This window comes from Athalia rosae, chromosome 6 (genome assembly GCF_917208135.1).
Source record: "Athalia rosae chromosome 6, iyAthRosa1.1, whole genome shotgun sequence".
Classification (NCBI taxonomy): domain Eukaryota; kingdom Metazoa; phylum Arthropoda; class Insecta; order Hymenoptera; family Athaliidae; genus Athalia; species Athalia rosae.
This window is the reverse complement of record NC_064031.1, coordinates 13,583,379-13,609,964: the sequence shown is the minus strand read 5'-3', so window position 1 is coordinate 13,609,964 and position 26,586 is coordinate 13,583,379. Positions and strand designations below refer to the sequence as shown.

Below are 26,586 nucleotides of genomic sequence, written 5' to 3'. Positions count from 1 at the left end.
CAAAGCAGATAATAATTCACTTTTATTGGTATAGGTAATTCTTCTTACTATAAGCTAACATTAATATTTACATTTGATATTTAATTATGACTCCCACAAGTCCGATCATTCCCTGCATTCAGTGGGTCAGATGATCACCATTTTTCCCCTGAAGCACCTGAGAAGAGGAACCCCCTTTCGTTCGTTTCCACTTCATACGTCTATTTTGAAACCAAACTTTGACCTGAAATGAATAATAGAAGCCGTTCTTGATGACCACTTCACGAGGTACATATATATCATTAGAAACTACTGACTTTTAAATAAATTACCTGTCGTTCCGTCAAATCCAAAGCAACAGCGATTTCATATCGACGAAGTCGAGTGAGGTAATTGCTGTGCGCGAATTCGCACTCCAAATGTCTGACTTGTTGCTTTGTAAATGCAGTTCTTTCCTTACGAGGTTTATCCGTTGTACTTCCGCTCAGTCTTTTGCTAGTCTCTATTTAAAAATGGAAAAAAGGAAATGAAAAATCGCAAGACAATTAGAGAAAAAGTGTCGACCGACAAGGTGCACAATTGTTTTCCACGATCCCTGAATCACTGCAAAAATACGCCGGGAAAAATTGAAAAAAATACTCGATCTAGATTAATTGCTATTCATCATAGTTCATGTCGTTGACTTTGCGGAAGATTTACTTCTACTGATATACACGGATATAATGAATGTACCTTGTAACAAATGTATCGCATAAATGTACGTTATGAAGTGGCAAAAAACCACGACTTTTGTGTGTTAGCTGGCGGAACTTTTTGTAATCAAAGATGAAAATAACTGCATCTTCGATGCGTCATGTGATGACGTTTTCCTTCTGCCGGTTTAGAGATATAGCTCGCCGCGATTCGCACCACTTGAAATGTGGGTTGCGGCTAGAAGCGCATGGATCTTCACCGACTTCAACATACTACTATAATCTAACATCTATATGCAGTCTTTATGTCTGGTTTCTATGATACGTTGTAATGCATTAGTTACTTTTAGCTGCCGCAAAATTACCAACCGATTGCAGAAATGCATTCGTTTCTAATATGAATCTATACGTATGCAGATTTGTAACGTATTTATCCACCCTACTGTACTCCCGTGCTGCTGTCTCATATCATCAATATCGGTAGTTAATTTTATGACGTCAATATACAGAAGCTATCGAGGTACGAGTTTATTTTCATATGCATAAAATATGATATCGGATTTAATAATCCTTGACAGAATTTAGGTGCCACCGCAAAATAAATTTCCAAAATAAATGTTGAGATAATAGGTATAAAAGTTTTGGAGCATATACGCGAAGTAAATATATATAAAAATGAAAAAGAGGTAAAATTCTTGAATAATAATTCAATGAAGACGGGTAAGGAGAATTCTTTCGTAGCCGCTGTGTTACAGCTGTATTACGTGAATTCTTCTACTCATAATTCCCATGTTACGGCATTCAATGGTTTTTCATTGAGAATGTAAAGTTTACGATGTATTCACCCGCTTCATTTCATCGAGCTTTTTTGGGCGGGGATGAGACAGATGGCCAAAGACTCGGAATTGACACGTGTTCTTCGCTCTAAATTGCTACATCTATGTGCTCACGTATACGAATAGTATATAAAATAACGTAATATATATGGATATGGTCAGAACCTACGACCGTCCGCATGTCTTATAGCGTTCCTCGACAGAACCCTTTAAAATTTATTTCTTAACTACTCCAAAAAAGCTGAAAATTCTTTTGGATCCTATACAACTGTCTAGTTAAATTCACGGGGTCAATTCTAAAGGGTTGGTGATATGTATATACGATCATTTATACACACACAGTAAATCAACGTACTATCACAATAGTTTGCTATCAGATAAATATTTAGGCTGCAGTGCGACCGATGTAGCCACATTGGCGACAGTAAAGTCATAAACGCGTCCGTTACAAATTAATTATCAACAAACAGTGCCAAGTTTACAGTACATAATATCATACGGTACATAATGATTATACATCTACATATATTTTTTATTCTTCTCCGTCTTTTGGTAACCAAAATCCTGACAGACAAACTTTTCCCATTATAGACGCGTCTTTCATCTTATGTCGCAGCAAGAGAAAAAATGAATTAATCAGGACAATAAATACCTGCATAATTTATCTTACCGCAATCTGATTCAGATAGAGCAGGTGGAGTGGAAGCTTCGTCCTCGCTGACTTGAAAATTTTGGTATACCCCGTGCCCAGGATACTGCGCTATCGGAGGCGCTGAGGGGAGGTCTGACTGGTCAGTGGGGTGAATTTTGCAAAATTCTTCACTCGTACTGACTGCGGCCGCTGAAGCATCCTGGATGTCAGAAATTTCCCAGGCCCTAAAAACCGTTTGCTCAACTTGTCCGTTGTTTTTAGGGCAGGAAACATCCATCGAGGAATCTTCCGCTGTTAAAGAATTGCCACCATCTTCTTCTCTGCTCAAAGAACAATGTGATGACCCTAAATCACCGCATAGAATGCCGTAACTCGCGTACTGCATTTCCCATCTTTCATACGACGCGAATTGAAAACAAAGTTAATGAACGAATAAAATGAAGGAATACATTATTAATTAGCGCAATCGCGGATCGAAAATTACTCTCACCTGTGCACTTGATAATTTTGATTGTTGTCAAATGTCGTGGTTTCCGCCGGACTTGATCCTCCGTGATTAACGTGCGCGTGAGAGCACCTTGTACCTGTTAGGGGTGGGCTGATTTTAACAGCCTCCGAAATATCACCTGGATCAACGGACACATCCCAAGGCCACTTATAGAGCCATGCTGCTTCGGAACTTAGAGTTGGAAAACGATTTCCTTGGTAATCTTGAAGGTGAATTAAAGGCGGCGTCGGTGGTGTGGGCGGCGTCGGAGGTAACGCGAACATATCTTCCGCCATACGAATTCTTGATGAGATATTATTATGCTCTGCCCAAGATTCCATCGGGATATTATTTATTCAAGCTACGGATAGCTGAAAAGCAATTATTTATGTATTCCATAAAAATATGTTGTTTAAACTGTCGATTATTATTCAGTTAAGTTTTTTTATAGGTATCTGATCTTGATCTAGATAGGAACTGATCTTTTTTTTATGAATATCACATCATCGTTTGAATCAGTATTCCATATAATAATTAATATAATTACCAGCAGGCGTCTTAGAACAAAATAAACGACACCAAATATCGCACTAATCGTCGCACAATAATTAGCAGTAATTAATGCAAGCCGATTGGGTGATCGTTGACTGTCGCAGTTTGTCACACGTATAAAACAATACTTGTTCTCGTGAATTGTCTCGGTATACTAAGTTCGAAATGTCAGAGTAAAACATGTGGAGTATAAGATGCGAGTCTTTACTTGGCCTGCACCAACGGGGACAGCCCAGTAGCCAATAGTAACGAAGTATGCCCACGAATAACCAACTAATTGTCACCAATTATGACGAACTTAAATCTTAGGACCACGATGGGCGGTGTCTGATTTTTTTTCTCTACTTTTATCCACTGCTATAATATGGCGGTCCGACAAAAATTCATACCATCTTTGAATCATAATTTTAATCGGGTTTCAATTACGCCTAATTCGTTTTGAGATGCTCCCTTCGAAAATTTCACAGCGTTCATGTAGCATTTTTATATAATTCATCCCGATCTGTGTGTCTCTTTGTAAATCACCGTAAAAAAAAAAAAAGATTGAAAAATATTGATTTATTTGTTCTGAAATAAAACAAGATTGATGATTTATAATAGTTGTAATTTTAATGTACTCTAGGACTACGGAGCATCGATTTCTGCAGCATTGATAAAATGATAGGGTCCTTTTACGTATTCTCGTTCATCAGCATAATTCTGTGAAGAAATGGTTTCAGAATTTGTATTTTCCAGAAGCTTCTGCGATGGGGGAAAATACATGAAAATACAAGTGTAATTCTTTCGAGGCAAGTCATCTATTTTCAGACCAATTACCTGCCCGCGTACTTTGAGTCGGAATACCGTACTTATAAGCATATGGAGATTAAACTGCATCTGAAGGTCTTACAATTAGCCTTGTTTATTCAGGAGTGAAGAGCTCGAAGTCTGCAGGATGAGGAGAGGCATCACATTCAAGACGCTAATGATCCACCGCGTCCACGGTGTTCGGTACACCTCCAGCTGTAATATATCTCCTAGAAAATGTGCACTTAATTCTGTATCTCCTTCTTTTTCAAGTTTCTTGAGTTGAAGAACAAAAAAAAAAAAAAAAACAATGTTTGTCCGCATCTCTTTTATTTTCAGTGCTAATTTAAGACAGGTATCTACCACTACACAACGAGACTTTCAGCATTGACTAGAGAATTCAGAAAAATCCTGTTACACCTGCAGTCAAAAAATCTCAGCCAGCGATCGTAGATAAAAATAATAACTAAAGAGCTTATTTTACAGCTGCATATAAAGATAAGTATAGGACTACGTCATGTACGATGTAGAATTTTTCGCGGTATGGAACAAAAACAGTGTTTTCTGTAAGCTGAGACTGACTTCCGATTTCAGTCTGTCACGCACCATTAAGGGCTAAGAGATCCCGCTGAGAGCCCCGCATGAAGCTTAACGTGGTCTGAAGTCTCCATGAGACCGCCGCCGCGCGGATGTGAAGTTTATAGTGAGGAGGAGGATTTTTCGCTCTTTCCCAGCAAATTTTTGCACACTCTTTGTTGCGGCAGCAAAGATGCGGCTAGATTCTCAAACAGATGGAAATATACTGGTACATACGTATACATCTATACAAGCTGTACCGTAATAATTATATCCCCAACAAAAGGGGACCACATGTTAGGCGTTATTTATGCGCGATTGTAAAAATACGAACGCGAGTACATGCAGCTTTTAGATAGCCACGATCGTTCCCGCGTGCAAAATAGAATTTTGCACAATTCTCAAAAAAAAAAAAATAAACAGTTGCAGTGGAATAAATTTCGTATACATGACGTCTGCACAAAGTTATTGAAATTGCAGTTGAGCGAATGTTATTTCAGAGTCGTTGATGATCGTAAGACCTGTATCTCTATCTCAAAAAGATTAGATGTAATCAGTTGGATTAAAGTGAAGAATTATTTTACTTACTGGTAACCTTCGTACACAATTTACGTGTCGGCAGTGTATAGGTACCGCAGTGGGGCAGTTATTAGTCCAGGAAGCTACGTCAAAGAATCCCTGGTGGGTTTCAGTAGAATCGCTGTTGATATTATTAGGGGAAAATAGTGTTTACCTATGAGCAATATATATTCGTCAGTACGGCGTTGTAATTCGAACGAGTCACATTACATAATATCATACAGTTTTCTATCCTGCTGCACATCGGACGTTAGATAATTGAAGGGATTGAAAAACTTATATTGTAAGAAAAAGAGCATCCTGCAGTGAATGGAAACATTCAAGAATTGATCGGCAAACTCAGGTACGTTTTGAGAAAAAGAAGAAAAAACCGAAACAAGAAAAAAACCAAGTAACGAAATTGGTTGCAAATTTAATCATTGCCAGCATCATAACGATTAATGTGCGTGTACTTTATTCATCGTTGAAGAATTGCCATATCGTTTGATATATTTTACTGAACAAGAACCATTACTTTGTCAACCAGAACATAAGTTAATCCAGGGCGAGAAGCCCACCTAAGAAAACAGGCGTTGGTCGTATTCGGCGATGCCCTTTCGACGCGCACCCCTATTAATCATTCTGCTTGTTTGGTTTGAGGAAACCAACCCAAAAATCTTCTAGCGCGTGCGAACACGTCTTTCGCCCAACAGGAAACGAAAAGAACGCTCTTGGGGAATACCGCGCGAGATGAAATTTGAAACCTATATTTGGTGCCAGGCAGTCTACCGTAGTGCTTTAGAAAAGGAAAAACCAAAGAACTGGAGGGGTTTACCGACGGTCAAAAAGATTTTTTTCGCCATTCGGAACTCGACGCGAAACCGGAAGTCTTATGGGAGATCGCTTCAATAAAGTGTTTGTGTCTTTATTTTTCCGTCTATATAGTAAAGAAACAATAATCGTCGAATCATGAAGCGAACGGGGTACGGAAATTATTAGTGTGTAATCAAGATTGGAGAAAAAATTATTCGCGTGAGTATTTTTTTATCGTTTCTTTCCATTAACCATGTTCGATATGAGGGAATATGCGTAAGTTTAATAATATACCTGACACCATAAGAAAAGACCGCGCGCGAAGAAATCCAGACCCCGCTATAATGCGTGGGTGTTAATAAATGCGTAATGTCCCGTAGTTATGACGGAGTGTAATGTGGTCGAAGTTGGTGACTTTTTAAGTGAGAAGGACCGTGCGTGAGAATATTTGGGTGTAATGAGAAAGCCAGGCATCGACGGTGCAGACGCCTCCTAGAGGCACCCGGTTTATATCAGACTAGCCTGCAACCCTAAATTTGTTGTGGGAAATAATACGATCACAACTATACTCACCGTCATAAATGATACTAAAAATTGAAAAAAAAAAAAAAAGAAATAGAAAAAAAGGGTGAGACGAAAGGGAAAAATTCCCATGCAAGCACAGTGAAAATATTACGAGATAAGTATCCTGCTTCCGTTTCTGTTTCGAATAACGAAATTTCAATAGCCAACTGTATTGTTATGTATAACATAAATAAGACCAACCGATAAACTAAGGATATAATCTTCATTCCGGACATCAGATGCGTGTAAGATATAAAGAAACGACGTCATTGGCGCCGTGATGATTTGATTCTTCTGTTTTTTTCTTTCAAACTGAAATGCTTTTAAATACGTCACAGTTTACAACGAATATTGAATATTAAACCCTGCAAAGACCACTCAAGAATAACTATAAACTACAAGAGGATGGATATTTTTGGTTATCGCTCTTGGGAATGCGCGGACCAGGTCGGTTCATTTCTGTTCGACTAACTCAGTCGTAGTTTGTCCGCGATGAAGATAGATTTACTTTGAATTTAATTAATTATAATAGCTCTCATAACGTGCCGCTGTAGGGAAAATGCAGGAGCAACGTCGGCGAAATCCAGGTATGCAGGAATAAAAAAAAACACCGGTATTGCGATAGAAATTTTATTGTTGAATATTTGAGACACCTACATCGGCTCACCATTAAAATCGATCCATTATTTGAAATTAAACAGTTCGGTGATCGGTGGGCTCCTCAACCGATTAAGTTTTGTCGATTTTTCAAGAGAAAGTTAAAGTTGAAAGTAAAAGGTTGAAATGCAGTGTTGAAAATAGTTGAGTGTTATTCACAAATTTTGTAAAGTAATTTTGGAGGCAAATTAGTAACCGTAACTAAATAATGCATTATTATCACCCTACGGGTTAATCCTGGGACAGAAACTAGAAAGTCCGGTTTTTCCAGGTATCGCAGAGGTGACGTTTCTGGCCTACGATCGGCACGAAGGAATGGAAGATGATCGAACCCCAGGGAGCTGTGGCCTTAGTGCAAAGAGCATGACGGCGATAGCAGCTACCTGTGCAGCGATCGGTTTCATCGCCTATATGCTCACCAGTTCCTCTGCAAATCCGGCTACTACTCAAAAACCACCCTCAAATGACGACGCGGTACAGGAACGTCTACCGAGGGCCCTTCTACCCTCCGAGTACAGGTATATGAATTCACACCAGGCTGTTGTTACTTTGAAATAAAAAAGAGAAAAAAAAAAGGCTCCGGAACTGTGTTTTAACGCTCGACAATTTGATAACAGATTGAAAATAATTCCTCATCTGGAAGAGGGTAATTTTACCAGCAGTGGAGAGTTATGGATAACTTTCAATTGTGAAGAGCCTACGAATAAGATAATACTGAACGCAAAGGAAATAAAGTTCGATGAAGTTGAGCTTCATTCTCTGACCAAGGAGATTGTGGTGACTGATGTGATTGTAAAAGACGATTCCGACGTAGTTGTAATCAAGTTAAACAAACCTTTTAAGAAAGGTGATGTCTACAAACTTTATATACGGTTTACTGGTATCCTAAATGATGTTCTCCAAGGATTTTATAGAAGCAGTTATGTCGATCTAGCAACCAAAGAAACCAGGTGAGGGCGACATAGAGCAACATAGGGGAGGATACAAACTGACACCTAATGTTTGAAAAAAAAACTTCGATCTGCTTTTAATTATTTTCAAATACGAACAAACGCTATTTACATTTTTTTATAGATGGATGGCTAGTACTCAATTCTCACCCACTTACGCACGCCGAGCATTTCCATGCTTTGATGAACCCTCTTTCAAAGCTCGATTTAAAATTTCTCTTGGTAGGCGTACTAATATGACGTCTATTTCTAACATGCCCCGGAAATCGACGGAAAGTATGTAAGTGCCTTAAATGTTATTGTATAAAAATTCGGCGAACTAGTAAATGTAGAATTTCGAAAATTACGTGGATCTGAACGTTCGATACGATTGGTTTACAGATCGACAATGCCAGGCTTTGTCTGGGATCATTATCCACAGTCTCTCCTCATGTCTACATACTTGGTCGCTTTTATTGTTACTGATTTTGGAAATGTCGAAGTAATTAATTCAACAAAGCCCGTCTTTAAATTGTGGTCACGACGGGACGTACTCGATCATACGGAATACATTTCCAATGTAGGTCCGAAGATACTGCATTACTTCGAGGGCTACTTCAATATCACCTTTCCACTTGAAAAACAGGATATAGTAGCTTTGCCAGACTTCGGGTATACTGCCATGGAAAATTGGGGACTAATCACTTTCAGGTGAGGAATTATTAGTATCGGTAGCAAGATTATCATCTCTCCATTCGAATGTGGAATTTCATCTCATCACAGAGAATCTGGGGTGCTTATTGATGAAAAAGAGGCTGCAGCTAGCGTCAGACAAGATGTTGCTCTGGTTGCCGCTCACGAACTTGCACATCAGTGGTTTGGAAACCTTGTGACGCCAGCATGGTGGTCTGATCTCTGGTTAAAGGAGGGATTTGCATCATTTTTTGCGAATCTAGCAGTAGATCATGTAAATACATGAATGTAGTTGAGCAACTACCGCTGGGAGTATTGAGAAATCTATAGCCCTTCATTACGATTCGTTTTTAGGTAGAACCAACTTGGAGGGTGAAAGACGCCCTGCTCGAAGATTTACAAAAAGTGTTGGAAATCGATGCACTGAAAAGTTCGCATCCCATTTCTGTTACTCTTAATCGTACAGACCAGATAACTCAGATATTCGATGCAATTTCCTACACAAAAGGGTGTTCAATTATTCATATGATGTATCATTTCCTTGGAGCGGACGTATTCCAATCGGGAATCCGAAGATATTTGAGAACTTACGCCTACCAAAATGCTGAACAAGATGATCTCTGGGAAGCACTCACATTGGAGGCTCATTCTCATCGGTCGATGATGGAAGACGTCACAGTGAAAACGGTGATGGATACATGGACCTTGCAAGCAGGCTACCCTATCCTTCATGTGAATAGGAACTCTAATACCGGTACCATTACGGTGTATCAGGTAATATTCATTCCGAAGCAAGCTTCCACCAATATCTTAATAATCGTGGGGTAGGCAGTTCTTATTCTCGTATTTTATTTCAGGAGCAATTCTGCTGGACTACAGGCTGTGAGGATAGTACCCAATTATGGTGGATCCCATTGACGTGGACGAAGCAGGGATATCCGCAGTATGATAAGACGATTCCGAAAGCATGGCTACACCATCCTACCTTAGAATTGAATGACACAGTGAATGAGGATGAATGGATTTTATTTAATCTCGGCCAAACAGGTGAAAACTCGAGATTTTACTTTTGTTTAGTGGCTGTAAGGGATTGATTCACTGAACACTTTTTTTATCCAGGATATTACCGTGTCAATTACGATGATAAAAACTGGAAACTACTTTCACAGTCTATGGAGCTACTGCCAGCTGCAATTAGAGCTCAGTTAGTGGATGATGTATTGGCAAATTCAAGAGCAGGAATTTTAAAGTATAAAATCACTATGGATTTGTTACAAAATTTAGAAAATGAAACAGATTATCTAGTATGGGATTCTGCTATTAGAGGATTGCGATATATGCATAACAAGCTGCACTCTGACGCGAGTTTCAATGTAAGATTTTATGAAACAATTCTGCTGATTGTATTGATTGTTTTTTTTTTGTATGATTTTGTAAAATCTTTTCTACAGAAATGGATGCAGAAACTCGTGCAAAAAATTTTCAAGTTTCTTGGCACAGAGGAAAAAGACGACGATGGGCATAGGGAACGACGTTATCGAGGAGATATTCTAAGATGGGCTTGTGAAGTTGGTCATGAGGAATGTCGGAGAAATGCTCATCAAATCCTACAAAATTGGACTCGCATATCTTCAGGAGATAACCCGTGCGTGTAGCTTAATTATTCAAGCATGAATTTTCGAAAATCTCAATTTTTCAAGGTCTGACGTCTCACCTGCAGTGAGTTCTGTTCTGAATCGGATTGATTATAATGTCGATAATACAATTACAGGATTCCTCCGAATTTACGAAGTTGGATATATTGCACGGGCCTAGAGCACGCTGGTAAGAATGAATGGAACTTCGTTTGGAACCAATATCTGCAAACTACTTCTGGAGCAGAGAAAGAATTGCTGTTGGATGGTTTGGGGTGTATATCCAATGAGTCTATCCTCTCCAAGTGAGTTCACTGAAAATACTAATAATATAATCATCATGCTGAAATTATATAATTTCCTTTACTGTATCCAGCTACTTGGCTAAAACTCTTTCAAGTAATTCTGGTGTGCGAAAGCAAGATGGTTGGCGAGTATTTCGTTCTATAGCTGAAACACCCAATGGCCTAGGTATCGCATTTCGATTTCTGAGAGAGAATTGGTCCGCCCTTAACGATTAGTAAGTAAATATTGGATGTTCTAGGATTTCATAGATGAAAATATTAAACTCCCACTACCTACATGGCATGATACATTTTTCAGCTATGGTACTGGATTCTCAGCCATGGCAAAAATGGTACAAGCACTTTCGAAGTATATGAGTTCTGAATCAGATTTGCGGCAGGTATGTTCCGCAACTTAATTCCATAACATTAGAATCGTGTCCATATCTAAAATCTAGCATGGAGTAATTTAGATGTTTCTTTCGAAAAACAGACGCGTGTAAAATTAAACTTTGATTTCAGCTAGAAAAATTCAAAGACTCTGTTAATCTGGGTGTCACAAATACAGCCTTTCAACAAACTATTGAAGAAGTGAGAATTAATGTCGATTGGGTGACGAAATATATGGATCAGATACAAAATATCCTCAATCAAACCTGAAGACCTATAAGGGTAAACCATTTATTATGTGTTTATAACACATCACACGTGTCTTATAAAATGATGAATAAAGCAACTCTTACTAAAACCTGATAAACTTCCATCTAAGTTGCTCATCTATCGGTCATCATTATATTATGTCAGTCGAAAGCTATCAATTTGACCAGCTGAGATGATCTGGTGTTGTATACCATGGAGGTGAGACTAACCAATTTAAAAAATTACTTCAAGTTATGACCTTCCACAACATGAAATTGTATTTACAAAGGTAGAGTATGAAGTACATTAGTTTTCTTAAGATAATGTTATTCTTGGTTTTTGTCGCCAGCCCATATCTGGAGTGAATTCAACTTGTATGCGATCGTCAGTAACGTCGGATGCAATCAGGCTAGAGTCTGCATTGTATTCTGTTTCTGACCTGTGCCAAAAATTTCAGGTGTAATATGATAATCGAATACAATATTTGGATATCATTGAGGACATCATTAAATATGAAGTAATTAATGGAATCAACTACAATACTGCAGGCGTACTTGATCACAGAATCCTCCCGATCTGAATCTTCTGGGTTGTTATACCCAAATTCGGATAAAATTGTTTTAATATCTTTACATGATTGATCCAGATTATTGTACATCTCTTGAGATTCTTGCAAAAATTCACCCATTTCAGCTATATGTTCTGCTCTCAGTGCTGTATCATCCAGGATGGTATTCTGTAGAATTACATTTTCTTTATTTTGTTTCTACAGTTAGTATGAGGTTTAAATTGAATCTCAACTACTGATACAGGCAGTGGGTACTTGCCAAAATTACGATCATATTTAATTTACAAAAGTATAGGCTGATGGAAATAGTTTGAATAACAACAATTTGTTTACCTTTAGCTTTTCAATTTTAGCTTTGATAAGCTGTAGATCCTCGTCAGCCTGTTTCGGGTTTGCACCATAACCTCCCATTATCTTGAGAGGGTTTCGCCACATTTCTGACAATTCCTGAAGACCGGAATCTAAATTGCGTGCATGAGATGCCAAAGACGTGAAACAATTTTCTGTCATTTTGAACGGAAATTAATTTTCAGGTTATTTTATGAATGAATTATATTTTATTTTGACAGCGTTTTGACACACAGCATTTGATGCCGTAACGTGTTTACTTTATCGACTACATACATTGAACCGCTGTGTGTCGATGGATCTGTGCAGATCTGCAATGCTTCGACATATCGTCCTATCATAGGCTTTTCATTATTCTTGACCAAAAATCGAAAGTCATCAATAAGAATAGAATAGTCTCAAATTTTTGCGATTTCTAGAAACCAAAAATTGAATATTGTTTCGATAATTGGAGCGAATGTTTTCCGATATCCTTGATGTTTCGCTTTACCGCATGATGAGTTGGTGATAACTCGCACAACATTACAGATGGGTCAATTTGGTTTTCAGATTTAGATTCCTGAAATCAAAATACATAAGAATACTATAGAATACTCTATGAAAAAAATTGTTGTGTTTCGGTCTAAATTTTGCGAGAAATCTAACGATATAGGCTTGGCGTTTGTTGAGGGTAAGAACTTAGGTATTTACAAAATTAATTTCAGGACGCTTGGTCCATATATTTTCACATAAGGAATACGAATGCACGTCGATTAAATTAAGTTATTAATAAATTCCATCGAGCTATCTTTAATTTTGCACGTTTCGGAGCGATAAGTTGGTGATAACTCGGTCGATTTTATAGATAGAGATATTTGGCGTGCAGATTTGGAATCCTGAGATCAACATACATTATGATATTGTATCAGAATCTATGGACAAAGTTCAACAATTTAATTGCAATTTTTTTTAAATATCTAGAGCTGGCTTGGTGTTTTTTTCAAGGTAAAAAGTGAAATATTTGCGGAAAGAGCTTCGGGACGCTTTACTCATGTATTCTGATCTGGGAAACACGAATTTACCGCATGAATTATGCTGGGTTCAACATTTTCTGAGATGATTCAGTTTTTCCGCAGCTTTATTTCACGTTTATCATGTATACTCGCATGTGTCCAATTTTTTTTCAGGAGACGAACATGCACGCTATGAAGCAGTCCGGCCCGTTATTTGAGATACGAGACGATACTCGAAGCATCTACGAAGCCTATCATCCTATGTGCAGTGTCGATAATTTGTATGAATAAGTTATGCATTATATGGTGTTTTTGAAGAACTATCAAATCATTGATGATAATTATTGAATTAGTATTGATGATGATGTTAATTTGATTGGAAGTATTGTTCAAATTATTTGCTATGGATGATTTATGTATTTCTGGACATGTATTTCTGAACGTTAATTTATCAATAAATCTCGACTACTACCGAAACACGATTCACGATTTACTATCCCTCACCACCTTCGAAGCCTCATTCGCTAAATCATCATGAAATCACCTATCTACTTGCAAGTCTCAGCACATGCCTGCATATGCATGCAATCATTCAATCATGCTTCGATACAATGTTTTATACCCCGAAATCCCAAAGAATTGTCCCAAAAATTAGCGAAGACTTTGAAAAGTGAAGCTCTTGACACCGCTGTTCAGTTTTTCATAAAAAAAGTTCGCGGAAAATTCCGAGTAATCTCGAAACAGTCAATTACGAACGTGCAATTCGGTATTTGATGATTGCAGCGTCTCGTACGTAGATCCTTTGAGAAGGGATAGAAGAAGCTAGCGAGGAGAGAGAGACAAATGTTTGGGTAAGGATTAGCAACGGATTAGTACGCGGTTACTGCTGCGCCATATATTTTGTTGACAATGAGTCCAGAGTCCAGTTTTAATTGCGCAGTCACTCGGGAAGGAGTGTTCCGTTTGATCTACATATTTTGAAGTGCTTGACAATCGGTAGCTACTGAAAGACCTATATCATTGGAAATTTCGCGAATTCCGTAACTCGGAGATTTTTCCAAAAGCACTGGTGAGCATAATGTTTTTACCGTGACCATCGTATGTTCGGGATTTCGGTTTAAAATTCTGCTTCATTGCCACTTCATGAACGACTTTATTGATATTTTCGGTTCAATTTCACAAATTCACTTGGTTTCTGACATAATATTTTCGCATTTCAGACTCGTACTTGACAGAGGTCGAAGATGCCTAGTTCTTCGCGATACAGTTCAACTTTCAACTACTATCCCTACGTTGTGCTGAAAAATTCGTATAAGGTAAGAAATGATTGTTATCGTGTATTCGTTGACTTGTAATAAGATCAGGAGTGGTTTGTCTGCTTTGCATTTCTGGAGTCAGAATGCATTCAATGAGCGTACTAGAATTGACATTCTATAAGACTTTGCCTGCTGCCTCGAAAAAACGCTAAGCCTTAGATATTTCTCAATAACTAATCATTCTCATGATGACGATACTTCTAAATTTATGTGTTCATTTATTCATTGATTGAATAATGAATTGATACCTGATGCCTTTGTAGTCTTGATGTAAAGCAATCGTCGCGTCTATAATTGCAGACTGTTTTGGTAATCAAACAATTAATCATTGATAATAGTATTTTCAACTGTTGATTATTCCATTAGTATTGCGAGAGCTTTTTTTACTATTAATTTGATCGATTGAACAAATAAATGAATAACTGGATTGATTAAGTAAATTAATGATTCGGTATAATTTCAAAGCTTCGAAATTGATGTGTGAACTCATTTATTCGTTCAGTTAGATATATATTCATTTATTTATTAAATTCTGAAATGTACCTAATTTCTATATGATCTCACATGTGAAGCAAATTATAATTTGTACGTCTGCAATTTATGAGTAATTACTTCGATCGCTAACTCTCGTGAAAATATTCTTGATTTTTGACATTTTCGACCGATAAATTGGCGATAACTCGGTCGATTTTGAAGATAGATCGTTTTAACTTTCGAATTTGGATTCCTGAGATCAAAATACATAGGAATAGCATAGGAAACTCCATAAAAAAAATTATTGAATTTTGTCTCAAATTTTGAGAAAATCCTAAGGCTATAGGCTTACCGTTTTTTCGGGTCAAAATGTGAAGTATTTCTAAAATCAATTGCAGGTGACTTTTCTTGTGTATTTTTGCACAGGGAATACGAATACGTTGATTAAATTGCGTTAGGAATAAATCCCATCGAGATATCCTCGATTTTTCACATTTTTGACCGATAAATTGGCGATAACTCGGTCGATTTTGAAGATAGATCGTTTTAACTTTCGAATTTGGATTCCTGAGATCAAAATACATAGGAATAGCATAGGAAACTCCATAAAAAAAATTATTGAATTTTGTCTCAAATTTTGAGAAAATCCTAAGGCTATAGGCTTACCGTTTTTTCGGGTCAAAATGTGAAGTATTTCTAAAATCAATTGCAGGTGACTTTTCTTGTGTATTTTTGCACAGGGAATACGAATACGTCGATTAAATTGCGTTAGGAATAAATCCCATCGAGATATCCTCGATTTTTCACATTTTTGACCGATAAATTGGCGATAACTCGGTCGATTTTGAAGATAGATCGTTTTAACTTTCGAATTTGGATTCCTGAGATCAAAATACATAGGAATAGCATAGGAAACTCCATAAAAAAAATTATTGAATTTTGTCTCAAATTTTGAGAAAATCCTAAGGCTATAGGCTTACCGTTTTTTCGGGTCAAAATGTGAAGTATTTCTAAAATCAATTGCAGGTGACTTTTCTTGTGTATTTTTGCACAGGGAATACGAATACGTTGATTAAATTGCGTTAGGAATAAATCCCATCGAGATATCCTCGATTTTTCACATTTTTGACCGATAAATTGGCGATAACTCGGTCGATTTTGAAGATAGATCGTTTTAACTTTCGAATTTGGATTCCTGAGATCAAAATACATAGGAATAGCATAGGAAACTCCATAAAAAAAATTATTGAATTTTGTCTCAAATTTTGAGAAAATCCTAAGGCTATAGGCTTACCGTTTTTTCGGGTCAAAATGTGAAGTATTTCTAAAATCAATTGCAGGTGACTTTTCTTGTGTATTTTTGCACAGGGAATACGAATACGTCGATTAAATTGAGTTAGGAATAAATCCCATCGAGATATCCTCGATTTTTCACATTTTTGACCGATAAATTGGCGATAACTCGGTCGATTTTGAAGATAGATCGTTTTAACTTTCGAATTTGGATTCCTGAGATCAAAATACATAGGAATAGCATAGGAAACTCCATAAAAAAAATTATTGAATTTTGTCTCAAATTTTGAGAAAATCCTAAGGCTATAGGCTTACCGTTTTTTCGGGTCAAAATGTGAAGTATTTCTAAAATCAATTGCAGGTGACTTTTCTTGTGTATTTTTGCACAGGGAATACGAATACGTCGATTAAATTGAGTTAGGAATAAATCCCATCGAGATATCCTCGATTTTTCACATTTTTGACCGATAAATTGGCGATAACTCGGTCGATTTTGAAGATAGATCGTTTTAACTTTCGAATTTGGATTCCTGAGATCAAAATACATAGGAATAGCATAGGAAACTCCATAAAAAAAATTATTGAATTTTGTCTCAAATTTTGAGAAAATCCTAAGGCTATAGGCTTACCGTTTTTTTCGGGTCAAAATGTGAAGTATTTCTAAAATCAATTGCAGGTGACTTTTCTTGTGTATTTTTGCACAGGGAATACGAATACGTCGATTAAATTGCGTTAGGAATAAATCCCATCGAGATATCCTCGACTTTTCACATTTTTGACCGATAAATTGGCGATAACTCGGTCGATTTTGAAGATAGATCGTTTCAACTTTCGAATTTGGATTCCTGAGATCAAAATACATAGGAATAGCATAGGAAACTCCATAAAAAAAATTATTGAATTTTGTCTCAAATTTTGAGAAAATCCTAAGGCTATAGGCTTACCGTTTTTTCGGGTCAAAATGTGAAGTATTTCTTAAATCAATTGCAGGTGACTTTTCTTGTGTATTTTTGCACAGGGAATACGAATACGTTGATTAAATTGCGTTAGGAATAAATCCCATCGAGATATCCTCGATTTTTCACATTTTTGACCGATAAATTGGCGATAACTCGGTCGATTTTGAAGATGGATCGTTTTAACTTTCGAATTTGGATTCCTGAGATCAAAATACATAGGAATAGCATAGGAAACTCCATGAAAAAAATTATTGAATTTTGTCTCAAATTTTGAGAAAATCCTAAGGCTATAGGCTTACTGTTTTTTTGAGGTGAGAAAGATTATTCATATCCTGCAATCTCGGGAATCTGGATCTGGATTTCGGACAATTAGGTGTAATTTATCACACGTTAATGAACTTTCGTATTAGTACTCATTACATCATGATGTTCTCAAGTGCGGGATAGAGGTCCTCGCGTTCAAACACTATAACTTGTCTATCCATAGGATTTGGGAATTCATCAAAGGTTTAGAAATAATCTTCGCCGTTATATCGTGAACAAATTTATTAATAAATCTTAGGTTCAGGTTTACAATTTTACTTTATTTTATGTATGACATTTCTTTCAGGCTTTCAATCAGTCATCACTGTGCCTAGTCCATCGCAGTACTCATTCAACTTCCAACCATGAAGGGCAGGCGTTACATGGCATCGCACAATTCGTTTGCAGGTAGAAATAAGTATCAGTATGATATAAGTTAGAGTATATTATGAAAATATATTCAATGTAATGTATTATAAAATTATATTGGCAGTGATATATTAACAGATAATATATTATAACATTAAACTAATATATTGACATAGAATATCATATTGGTAATAACATATTCTTATATTACGTCATTATAAATGCACTTTTTGTATATTTCAGGTACTCTGAGATGCTGTCGCCGCAGTTATGACCCCCTGGACTTCCCCTGTTCATCAGGGGGAGCCCAGGGACCCGTCCCCTGGGACTGCGCGGCCTCCCACCGCCCCCGGGGTCCCAGGGGACCCAGTCCCCGAGGACTTGTCTCCGGGGATTCGGTATCCCCGCTGGAGGGGATGCCAAATCCCGAGGGACATGTCCTCGGGACTGGTCTTCGGGGACGCAAGTTCCCCCAGGGACACGTCCCCGGAGATGCGGTATCCCCGCTGGAGGGGATGCCGTGTCTTTGGGGGCGTGGCCTTGGGGGAATAAGCGTCCTCGAAAATCCCGGGAAAAGGAGGTCCCAAGCGGACACTCGTTTTCTTGATTTCTCTAGAGAAACGAAAAACAAAGTGTCCGCTTGGGACCTCCTTTTCCCGGGATTTTCGAGGACGCTTATTCCCCCAAGGCCACGCCCCCAAAGACACGGCATCCCCTCCAGCGGGGATACCGCATCTCCGGGGACGTGTCCCTGGGGGAACTTGCGTCCCCGAAGACCAGTCCCGAGGACATGTCCCTCGGGATTTGGCATCCCCTCCAGCGGGGATACCGAATCCCCGGAGACAAGTCCTCGGGGACTGGGTCCCCTGGGACCCCGGGGGCGGTGGGAGGCCGCGCAGTCCCAGGGGACGGGTCCCTGGACTCCCCCTGATGAACAGGGGAAGTCCAGGGGGTCATAACTGCGGCGACAGCATCTCCGACGTTGGAAGATATGCGACCTGTAACATAAATAACAAATATACAATTAGTCAACTGATTACATAACTTACCTAATGTATGACTTATTTTATGATCATTATATAAGTATAAGACGTTTGAATTATAATAAATTGTACCAAGTTATATGATAATAAATTATTGTCTTGCCTTATTGGCTTGTTTGATGAATTTTATTATGGGGGTGCATGAATCTACCGAGTCTATTGGGTAGAGCTGGGTGATCTGATTTTATGAGGATTTTGAAAATATTTTCCAAGGGGTTGCAATTTATATACTCAGACTTTGAACGTTGAATTGTACTAGGGACTCTCGAAAGGAATAAATTAAATGAAACATACCTCCGCAAAAAAAGGAGTTGTACGTCTCATGTGTTGCAGATCCATCTCTACCGGAACGGGATGGAGAGGAGTGGATCTTTGGAGAGACTCGTTGATGTCCTGATTTGCTTGCATCGCGCAATGGCCATCTACCAGAAAGAAAGAAAAAAAATATCACATGTACAATTCTAGTCACGATATAACAATTGCTTATATTTATACTGTATTTGTATCCACGAAAATGATGAATAAATCATTCCAAGTTTCATTGAAAAAAGAAATTGAGTGAATCATTGTAAAATCATCCCTACGAATTTTTCCTGGAGCTGCATTGAGTGCATTTGCAATACATCCTTCAGCGGAGCTCATAATAGTGTAATCAAACCACAATGGAAAACAGACGTTCGAGTGACTTTAAATTTATTTCATTGACAACCCAAAAAAATCAGAAAAATTTTGTATAGAAAGCTGATTAAGAATAATGGCTATATCTAATTTGTATCAGTCAGATAGATCAATTGATTATCTTCGAATTCCGGAAAACAGAATGAAACGCGTAATTCAATTGAAAAGTCATCTCTCAGAATTTCAAAGGACTGTTCAGAATACCGGGCTAGTAGATTTCTAACGACTGTTTTTAGTATGAATAGTCGAGAGCAAGTGATCGAAATACATATAGGAACGTTTGCATATTCAACTAAATTCTATGTGAAGTTCTGCTCACCGTTCTCTCTTTCTCCATCGTCGCTCTGAGGAACCTGCGTTGTTTATTTTGATGTAGCTCCCGATGTCGCCGCTTCTGTCGCCGAAGCCGGACTGCCGTCGAATCCAAGACGGAAGACCTGCAACACATGTGTACTCTGTTGAACATGTACCAAATTAAACGCCCCCGATCGGATGTTTTATGATTGGCTGCAATTCGTTTGATTAGTATATACTATACTGCTTCGTGCCTGAATTGATGCACTTGTTAAATAATCATCATCGATCGAATAATTGATCTCCAATCAGTTTACGGATCTTTATGTCTTATTACGACGACTAATCAGTCGAAGATTCTTTCCCCGTGAATCTTGTAAAATATCTGAGGCCATAAGCTTGACGTTTTTTTGAGGCAAAAGGTAATTTATTCGTTCGTATCCAGGACGCTTTCTCTATGTTGGAAGGCGTAACGAACATGAAGACGTCGATTAAATCAAGCTAGCAATAAATCCCATTGACATATCCTTAAGGTTCACCTTTCAGATCGATAACTTGTTCAATTTTGGGAACAGAATTACTTGGCCCATTTTTCACACCCCGAAATCGCGAAGAATCGCTCGAAAAATAAGCAAACGCTATAGTCTTTCGTGTTTTTCACCCCGAAAAGTTGCTGACCTTTTGGAAGCCCGAACATGCGATGGTCACGGTAAAAAAAATATGCTCACCAGTGCTTATGGAAAAATTTCCGAGTTACGGAATTCACGGAATTTCTAATGATATAGGTCTTACAGTAGCTACCGATAGTCAAGCAATTTTTTAAAATATGTAGATCCAACGGAACACTCCTTTCCGAGTGACTGCTCAATCAAAACTGGACTCTGGACACATGGTCAACAAAATATATGGCGCAGCAGTAACTGCGTACTGATTCATTGCTAATCTTTACCTCAATATATGTCTCTCTCTCCTCGCTAGCTTCTTCTTTCTTTCCTTAAAGGATGTACGCGCTACCATCGATGTCGCTCCTGACGACCACGTCGCTTCGGCTGCTAAGGCCATACTGCCGTTGCCTCGAAAAAGGATCTACGTACGACACGCTGCATTAATCGAATACCGCATTGAACGTTCATAATTGACTGTTTCGAGATATAGTCTTTGCACATTTTTCAGGGCGAAAAACACCAAAGACTATAGTCTTTGCACATTTTTGGACGCGAAAAACACCAAAGACTATAGTCTTTGCACATTTTTGGACGCGAAAAACACCAAAGACTGTGTGCACATTTTCCCGCGTGAAAAACACCCAAGTATATAGTCTTTGCACATTTTTGGACGCAAAAAACACCAAAGACTATAGTCTTTGCCAATTTTTCGGGGTAGAAAACACCAAAGACTATAGTCTTTGCACATTTTCGGACGCGAAAAACACCAAAGACTATAGTCTTTGCACATTTTTGGACGCGAAAAACACCAAAGACTATAGTCTTTGCACATTTTTGAACGCGAAAAACACCAAAGACTATAGTCTTTGTACATTTTTTGGGGTGAAAAACAACCAGAATTATTCTCTATTTCTTTCCGATTTTTTTTTTGACAAAACAGAGTGATGACAAAACTTTCGCCGTTTTTTTCTTTCAAGAATGGTCAATACTATTCTGGTTTGGCTTAGAAGGGGGACAAAACTTTTGCCGAGGTAATTTCTCTGAGCAAAACTGGAAAAGTATTGGCACCAAATACATCTCGTTCACGCATTACATTGCCTGACGTCAAGGGGCAAGAAACTTGGGATTTTAGTTCACGAAAATTCCGCCACATGGCGCTAGCTGTAGTTTCCAGACGGGTCACGTGACCCTTTAGGGGAGGAGCCTGAAAATAGTGCCGAACAATTAATTTCCAGGGCCCGCACCCATCCAGGGGCGGCTCAAGTGTAAAAAAATTTCAAAAATCCAGAAAAAATTTGAAAAAATCAGAAAAAATTGCGAAAAATCAGAAAACATCAGAGAAAATCGGAATAAATCGCAAAACATCAAAAAAAAAAAAATCGAAAAGAAATAAAGAATAATTCTGGTTGTTTTTCACCCCAAAAAATGTACAAAGACTATAGTCTTTGGTGTCTTTCGCGTCCAAAAATGTGCAAAGACTATAGTCTTTGGTGTCTTTCGCGTCCAAAAATGTGCAAAGACTATAGTCTTTGGTGTTTTTCACGTCCAAAAATGTGCAAAGACTATAGTCTTTGGTGTTTTTCGCGTCCAAAAATGTGCAAAGACTATAGTCTTTGGTGTTTTTCACGCGGAAAAATGTGCAAAGACTATAGTCTTTGGTGTTTTTCACGTCCAAAAATGTGCAAAGACTATAGTCTTTGGTGTTTTTCGCGTCCAAAAATGTGCAAAGACTATAGTCTTTGGTGTTTTTCGCGTCCAAAAATGTGCAAAGACTATAGTCTTTGGTGTTTTTCACGCGGAAAAATGTGCAAAGACTATAGTCTTTGGTGTTTTTCGCGTCCAAAAATGTGCAAAGACTATAGTCTTTGGTGTTTTTCGCGTCCAAAAATGTGCAAAGACTATAGTCTTTGGTGTTTTTCGCGTCCAAAAATGTGCAAAGACTATAGTCTTTGGTGTTTTTCGCGTCCAAAAATGTGCAAAGACTATAGTCTTTGGTGTTTTTCACGCGGAAAAATGTGCAAAGACTATAGTCTTTGGTGTTTTTCACGTCCAAAAATGTGCAAAGACTATAGTCTTTGGTGTTTTTCGCGTCCAAAAATGTGCAAAGACTATAGTCTTTGGTGTTTTTCACGCGGAAAAATGTGCAAAGACTATAGTCTTTGGTGTTTTTCGCGTCCAAAAATGTGCAAAGACTATAGTCTTTGGTGTTTTTTGCGTCCAAAAATGTGCAAAGACTATAGTCTTTGGTGTTTTTCACGCGGAAAAATGTGCAAAGACTATAGTCTTTGGTGTTTTTTGTGTCTCAAAATGCGCAAAGACTATAGTCTTTGGTGTTTTTCGCGCGGAAAAATGTGCAAAGACTATAGTCTTCGGTGTTTTTCACGCGGAAAAATGTGCAAAGACTATAGTCTTTGGTGTTTTTCACGCGGAAAAATGTGCAAAGACTATAGTCTTTGGTGTTTTTCGCGTCCAAAAATGTGCTAAGACTATAGCCTTTGGTGTTTTTCGCGTCCAAAAATGTGCAAAGACTAAAGTCTTTGGTGTTTTTTGCGTCCAAAAATGTGCAAAGACTATAGTCTTTGGTGTTTTTCACTTCCAAAAATGTGCAAAGACTATAGTCTTTGGTGTTTTTCGCGTCCAAAAATGTGCAAAGACTATAGTCTTTGGTGTTTTTCACGCGGAAAAATGTGCAAAGACTATAGTCTTTGGTGTTTTTCACGTCCAAAAATGTGCAAAGACTATAGTCTTTGGTGTTTTTCGCGTCCAAAAATGTGCAAAGACTATAGTCTTTGGTGTTTTTCACGCGGAAAAATGTGCAAAGACTATAGTCTTTGGTGTTTTTCGCGTCCAAAAATGTGCAAAGACTATAGTCTTTGGTGTTTTTTGCGTCCAAAAATGTGCAAAGACTATAGTCTTTGGTGTTTTTCACGCGGAAAAATGTGCAAAGACTATAGTCTTTGGTGTTTTTTGTGTCTCAAAATGCGCAAAGACTATAGTCTTTGGTGTTTTTCGCGTCCAAAAATGTGCAAAGACTATAGTCTTTGGTGTTTTTCACGCGGAAAAATGTGCAAAGACTATAGTCTTTGGTGTTTTTTGCGTCCAAAAATGTGCAAAGACTATAGTCTTTGGTGTTTTTCGCGTCCGAAAATGTGCAAAGACTATAGTCTTTGGTGTTTTTCACTTCCAAAAATGTGCAAAGACTATAGTCTTTGGTGTTTTTCGCGTCCAAAAATGTGCAAAGACTAAAGTCTTTGGTGTTTTTTGCGTCCGAAAATGTGCAAAGACTATAGTCTTTGGTGTTTTTCACTTCCAAAAATGTGCAAAGACTATAGTCTTTGGTGTTTTTCGCGTCCAAAAATGTGCAAAGACTATAGTCTTCGGTGTTTTTCACGCGGAAAAATGTGCAAAGACTATAGTCTTCGGTGTTTTTCACGCGGAAAAATGTGCAAAGACTATAGTCTTTGGTGTTTTTCACGCGGAAAAATGTGCAAAGACTATAGTCTTTGGTGTTTTTCGCGTCCAAAAATGTGCTAAGACTATAGCCTTTGGTGTTTTTCGCGTCCAAAAATGTGCAAAGACTAAAGTCTTTGGTGTTTTTTGCGTCCAAAAATGTGCAAAGACTATAGTCTTTGGTGTTTTTCACTTCCAAAAATGTGCAAAGACTATAGTCTTTGGTGTTTTTCACGCGGAAAAATGTGCAAAGACTATAGTCTTCGGTGTTTTTCACTTCCAAAAATGTGCAAAGACTATAGTCTTTGGTGTTTTTCGCGTCCAAAAATGTGCAAAGACTATAGTCTTCGGTGTTTTTCACGCGGAAAAATGTGCAAAGACTATAGTCTTCGGTGTTTTTCACGCGGAAAAATGTGCAAAGACTATAGTCTTTGGTGTTTTTCACGCGGAAAAATGTGCAAAGACTATAGTCTTTGGTGTTTTTCGCGTCCAAAAATGTGCTAAGACTATAGCCTTTGGTGTTTTTCGCGTCCAAAAATGTGCAAAGACTAAAGTCTTTGGTGTTTTTTGCGTCCAAAAATGTGCAAAGACTATAGTCTTTGGTGTTTTTCACTTCCAAAAATGTGCAAAGACTATAGTCTTTGGTGTTTTTCGCGTCCAAAAATGTGCAAAGACTATAGTCTTTGGTGTTTTTCACGCGGAAAAATGTGCAAAGACTATAGTCTTTGGTGTTTTTCACGTCCAAAAATGTGCAAAGACTATAGTCTTTGGAGTTTTTCGCGTCCAAAAATGTGCAAAGACTATAGTCTTTGGTGTTTTTCACGCGGAAAAATGTGCAAAGACTATAGTCTTTGGTGTTTTTCGCGTCCAAAAATGTGCAAAGACTATAGTCTTTGGTGTTTTTTGCGTCCAAAAATGTGCAAAGACTATAGTCTTTGGTGTTTTTCACGCGGAAAAATGTGCAAAGACTATAGTCTTTGGTGTTTTTTGTGTCTCAAAATGCGCAAAGACTATAGTCTTTGGTGTTTTTCGCGTCCAAAAATGTGCAAAGACTATAGTCTTTGGTGTTTTTCACGCGGAAAAATGTGCAAAGACTATAGTCTTTGGTGTTTTTTGCGTCCAAAAATGTGCAAAGACTATAGTCTTTGGTGTTTTTCGCGTCCGAAAATGTGCAAAGACTATAGTCTTTGGTGTTTTTCACTTCCAAAAATGTGCAAAGACTATAGTCTTTGGTGTTTTTCGCGTCCAAAAATGTGCAAAGACTAAAGTCTTTGGTGTTTTTTGCGTCCGAAAATGTGCAAAGACTATAGTCTTTGGTGTTTTTCACTTCCAAAAATGTGCAAAGACTATAGTCTTTGGTGTTTTTCGCGTCCAAAAATGTGCAAAGACTATAGTCTTCGGTGTTTTTCACGCGGAAAAATGTGCAAAGACTATAGTCTTCGGTGTTTTTCACGCGGAAAAATGTGCAAAGACTATAGTCTTTGGTGTTTTTCACGCGGAAAAATGTGCAAAGACTATAGTCTTTGGTGTTTTTCGCGTCCAAAAATGTGCTAAGACTATAGCCTTTGGTGTTTTTCGCGTCCAAAAATGTGCAAAGACTAAAGTCTTTGGTGTTTTTTGCGTCCAAAAATGTGCAAAGACTATAGTCTTTGGTGTTTTTCACTTCCAAAAATGTGCAAAGACTATAGTCTTTGGTGTTTTTCACGCGGAAAAATGTGCAAAGACTATAGTCTTCGGTGTTTTTCACTTCCAAAAATGTGCAAAGACTATAGTCTTTGGTGTTTTTCGCGTCCAAAAATGTGCAAAGACTATAGTCTTTGGTGTTTTTCACGCGGAAAAATGTGCAAAGACTATAGTCTTCGGTGTTTTTCACGCGGAAAAATGTGCAAAGACTATAGTCTTTGGTGTTTTTCACGCGGAAAAATGTGCAAAGACTATAGTCTTTGGTGTTTTTCGCGTCCAAAAATGTGCTAAGACTATAGCCTTTGGTGTTTTTCGCGTCCAAAAATGTGCAAAGACTAAAGTCTTTGGTGTTTTTTGCGTCCAAAAATGTGCAAAGACTATAGTCTTTGGTGTTTTTCACTTCCAAAAATGTGCAAAGACTATAGTCTTTGGTGTTTTTCGCGTCCAAAAATGTGCAAAGACTATAGTCTTTGGTGTTTTTCACGCGGAAAAATGTGCAAAGACTATAGTCTTCGGTGTTTTTCACGCGGAAAAATGTGCAAAGACTATAGTCTTTGGTGTTTTTCACGCGGAAAAATGTGCAAAGACTATAGTCTTTGGTGTTTTTCGCGTCCAAAAATGTGCTAAGACTATAGCCTTTGGTGTTTTTCGCGTCCAAAAATGTGCAAAGACTAAAGTCTTTGGTGTTTTTTGCGTCCAAAAATGTGCAAAGACTATAGTCTTTGGTGTTTTTCGCGTCCAAAAATGTGCAAAGACTATAGTCTTTGGTGTTTTTCACGCGGAAAAATGTGCAAAGACTATAGTCTTCGGTGTTTTTCAC

The 26,586-nt window shown here is 38.0% G+C and overlaps 3 protein-coding genes and 1 long non-coding RNA gene across 10 annotated transcripts; 1 reads left to right on the top strand and 3 right to left on the bottom strand.

Annotated features, from left to right (window-relative positions):
• Positions 1-4: 4 nt before the first annotated feature.
• Positions 5-4,478, bottom strand: LOC105687540 (homeobox protein MOX-2). 2 transcript variants are annotated; one of them, XM_012403279.3, is made up of 5 exons: positions 3,194-4,478; positions 2,650-3,017; positions 2,178-2,551; positions 312-481; positions 5-223 (listed from the first exon to the last, which is right to left on the bottom strand). In XM_012403279.3, exons 2-5 carry the CDS (start codon positions 2,985-2,987, stop codon positions 119-121), a joined length of 987 nt encoding a protein of 328 aa, XP_012258702.3. In that variant the 5' UTR covers positions 2,988-3,017; positions 3,194-4,478; the 3' UTR covers positions 5-118. The 2 variants fall into 2 exon arrangements, with proteins under 2 accessions (XP_012258702.3, XP_048512761.1); XM_048656804.1 differs by having other exon boundaries at positions 2,178-2,479.
• A 125-nt stretch (positions 4,479-4,603) lies between these two features.
• Positions 4,604-13,716, top strand: LOC105687876 (aminopeptidase N-like). 6 transcript variants are annotated; one of them, XM_048656796.1, is made up of 15 exons: positions 4,604-4,789; positions 7,424-7,670; positions 7,770-8,102; positions 8,227-8,382; positions 8,484-8,792; positions 8,865-9,048; positions 9,129-9,548; positions 9,632-9,821; positions 9,894-10,147; positions 10,226-10,419; positions 10,546-10,713; positions 10,785-10,928; positions 11,012-11,093; positions 11,215-11,364; positions 13,414-13,716. In XM_048656796.1, the coding sequence occupies exons 1-14, from the start codon at positions 4,654-4,656 to the stop codon at positions 11,350-11,352; spliced, it is 2,955 nt and encodes a 984-aa protein (XP_048512753.1). In that variant the 5' UTR covers positions 4,604-4,653; the 3' UTR covers positions 11,353-11,364; positions 13,414-13,716. The 6 variants fall into 6 exon arrangements, with proteins under 6 accessions (XP_048512753.1, XP_048512752.1, XP_048512756.1 ...); XM_048656795.1 differs by lacking the exon at positions 13,414-13,716 and having other exon boundaries at positions 4,605-4,789; positions 11,215-11,445; XM_048656799.1 differs by lacking the exons at positions 4,604-4,789; positions 13,414-13,716 and adding an exon at positions 5,157-5,241 and having other exon boundaries at positions 11,215-11,445.
• Positions 11,587-13,308, bottom strand: LOC105687888. Its single transcript, XM_048656807.1, has 3 exons — positions 12,233-13,308; positions 11,886-12,067; positions 11,587-11,770 (listed from the first exon to the last, which is right to left on the bottom strand). The coding sequence occupies exons 1-3, from the start codon at positions 12,407-12,409 to the stop codon at positions 11,647-11,649; spliced, it is 483 nt and encodes a 160-aa protein (XP_048512764.1). The 5' UTR covers positions 12,410-13,308; the 3' UTR covers positions 11,587-11,646.
• A 5,091-nt stretch (positions 13,717-18,807) lies between the features above and the next one.
• On the bottom strand, positions 18,808-20,865 carry LOC105690443. The gene is made up of 4 exons (XR_007278909.1): positions 20,697-20,865; positions 19,994-20,111; positions 19,291-19,418; positions 18,808-18,951 (listed from the first exon to the last, which is right to left on the bottom strand). It is a non-coding gene; the product is annotated as an uncharacterized LOC105690443 (long non-coding RNA).
• Positions 20,866-26,586: the final 5,721 nt, after the last annotated feature.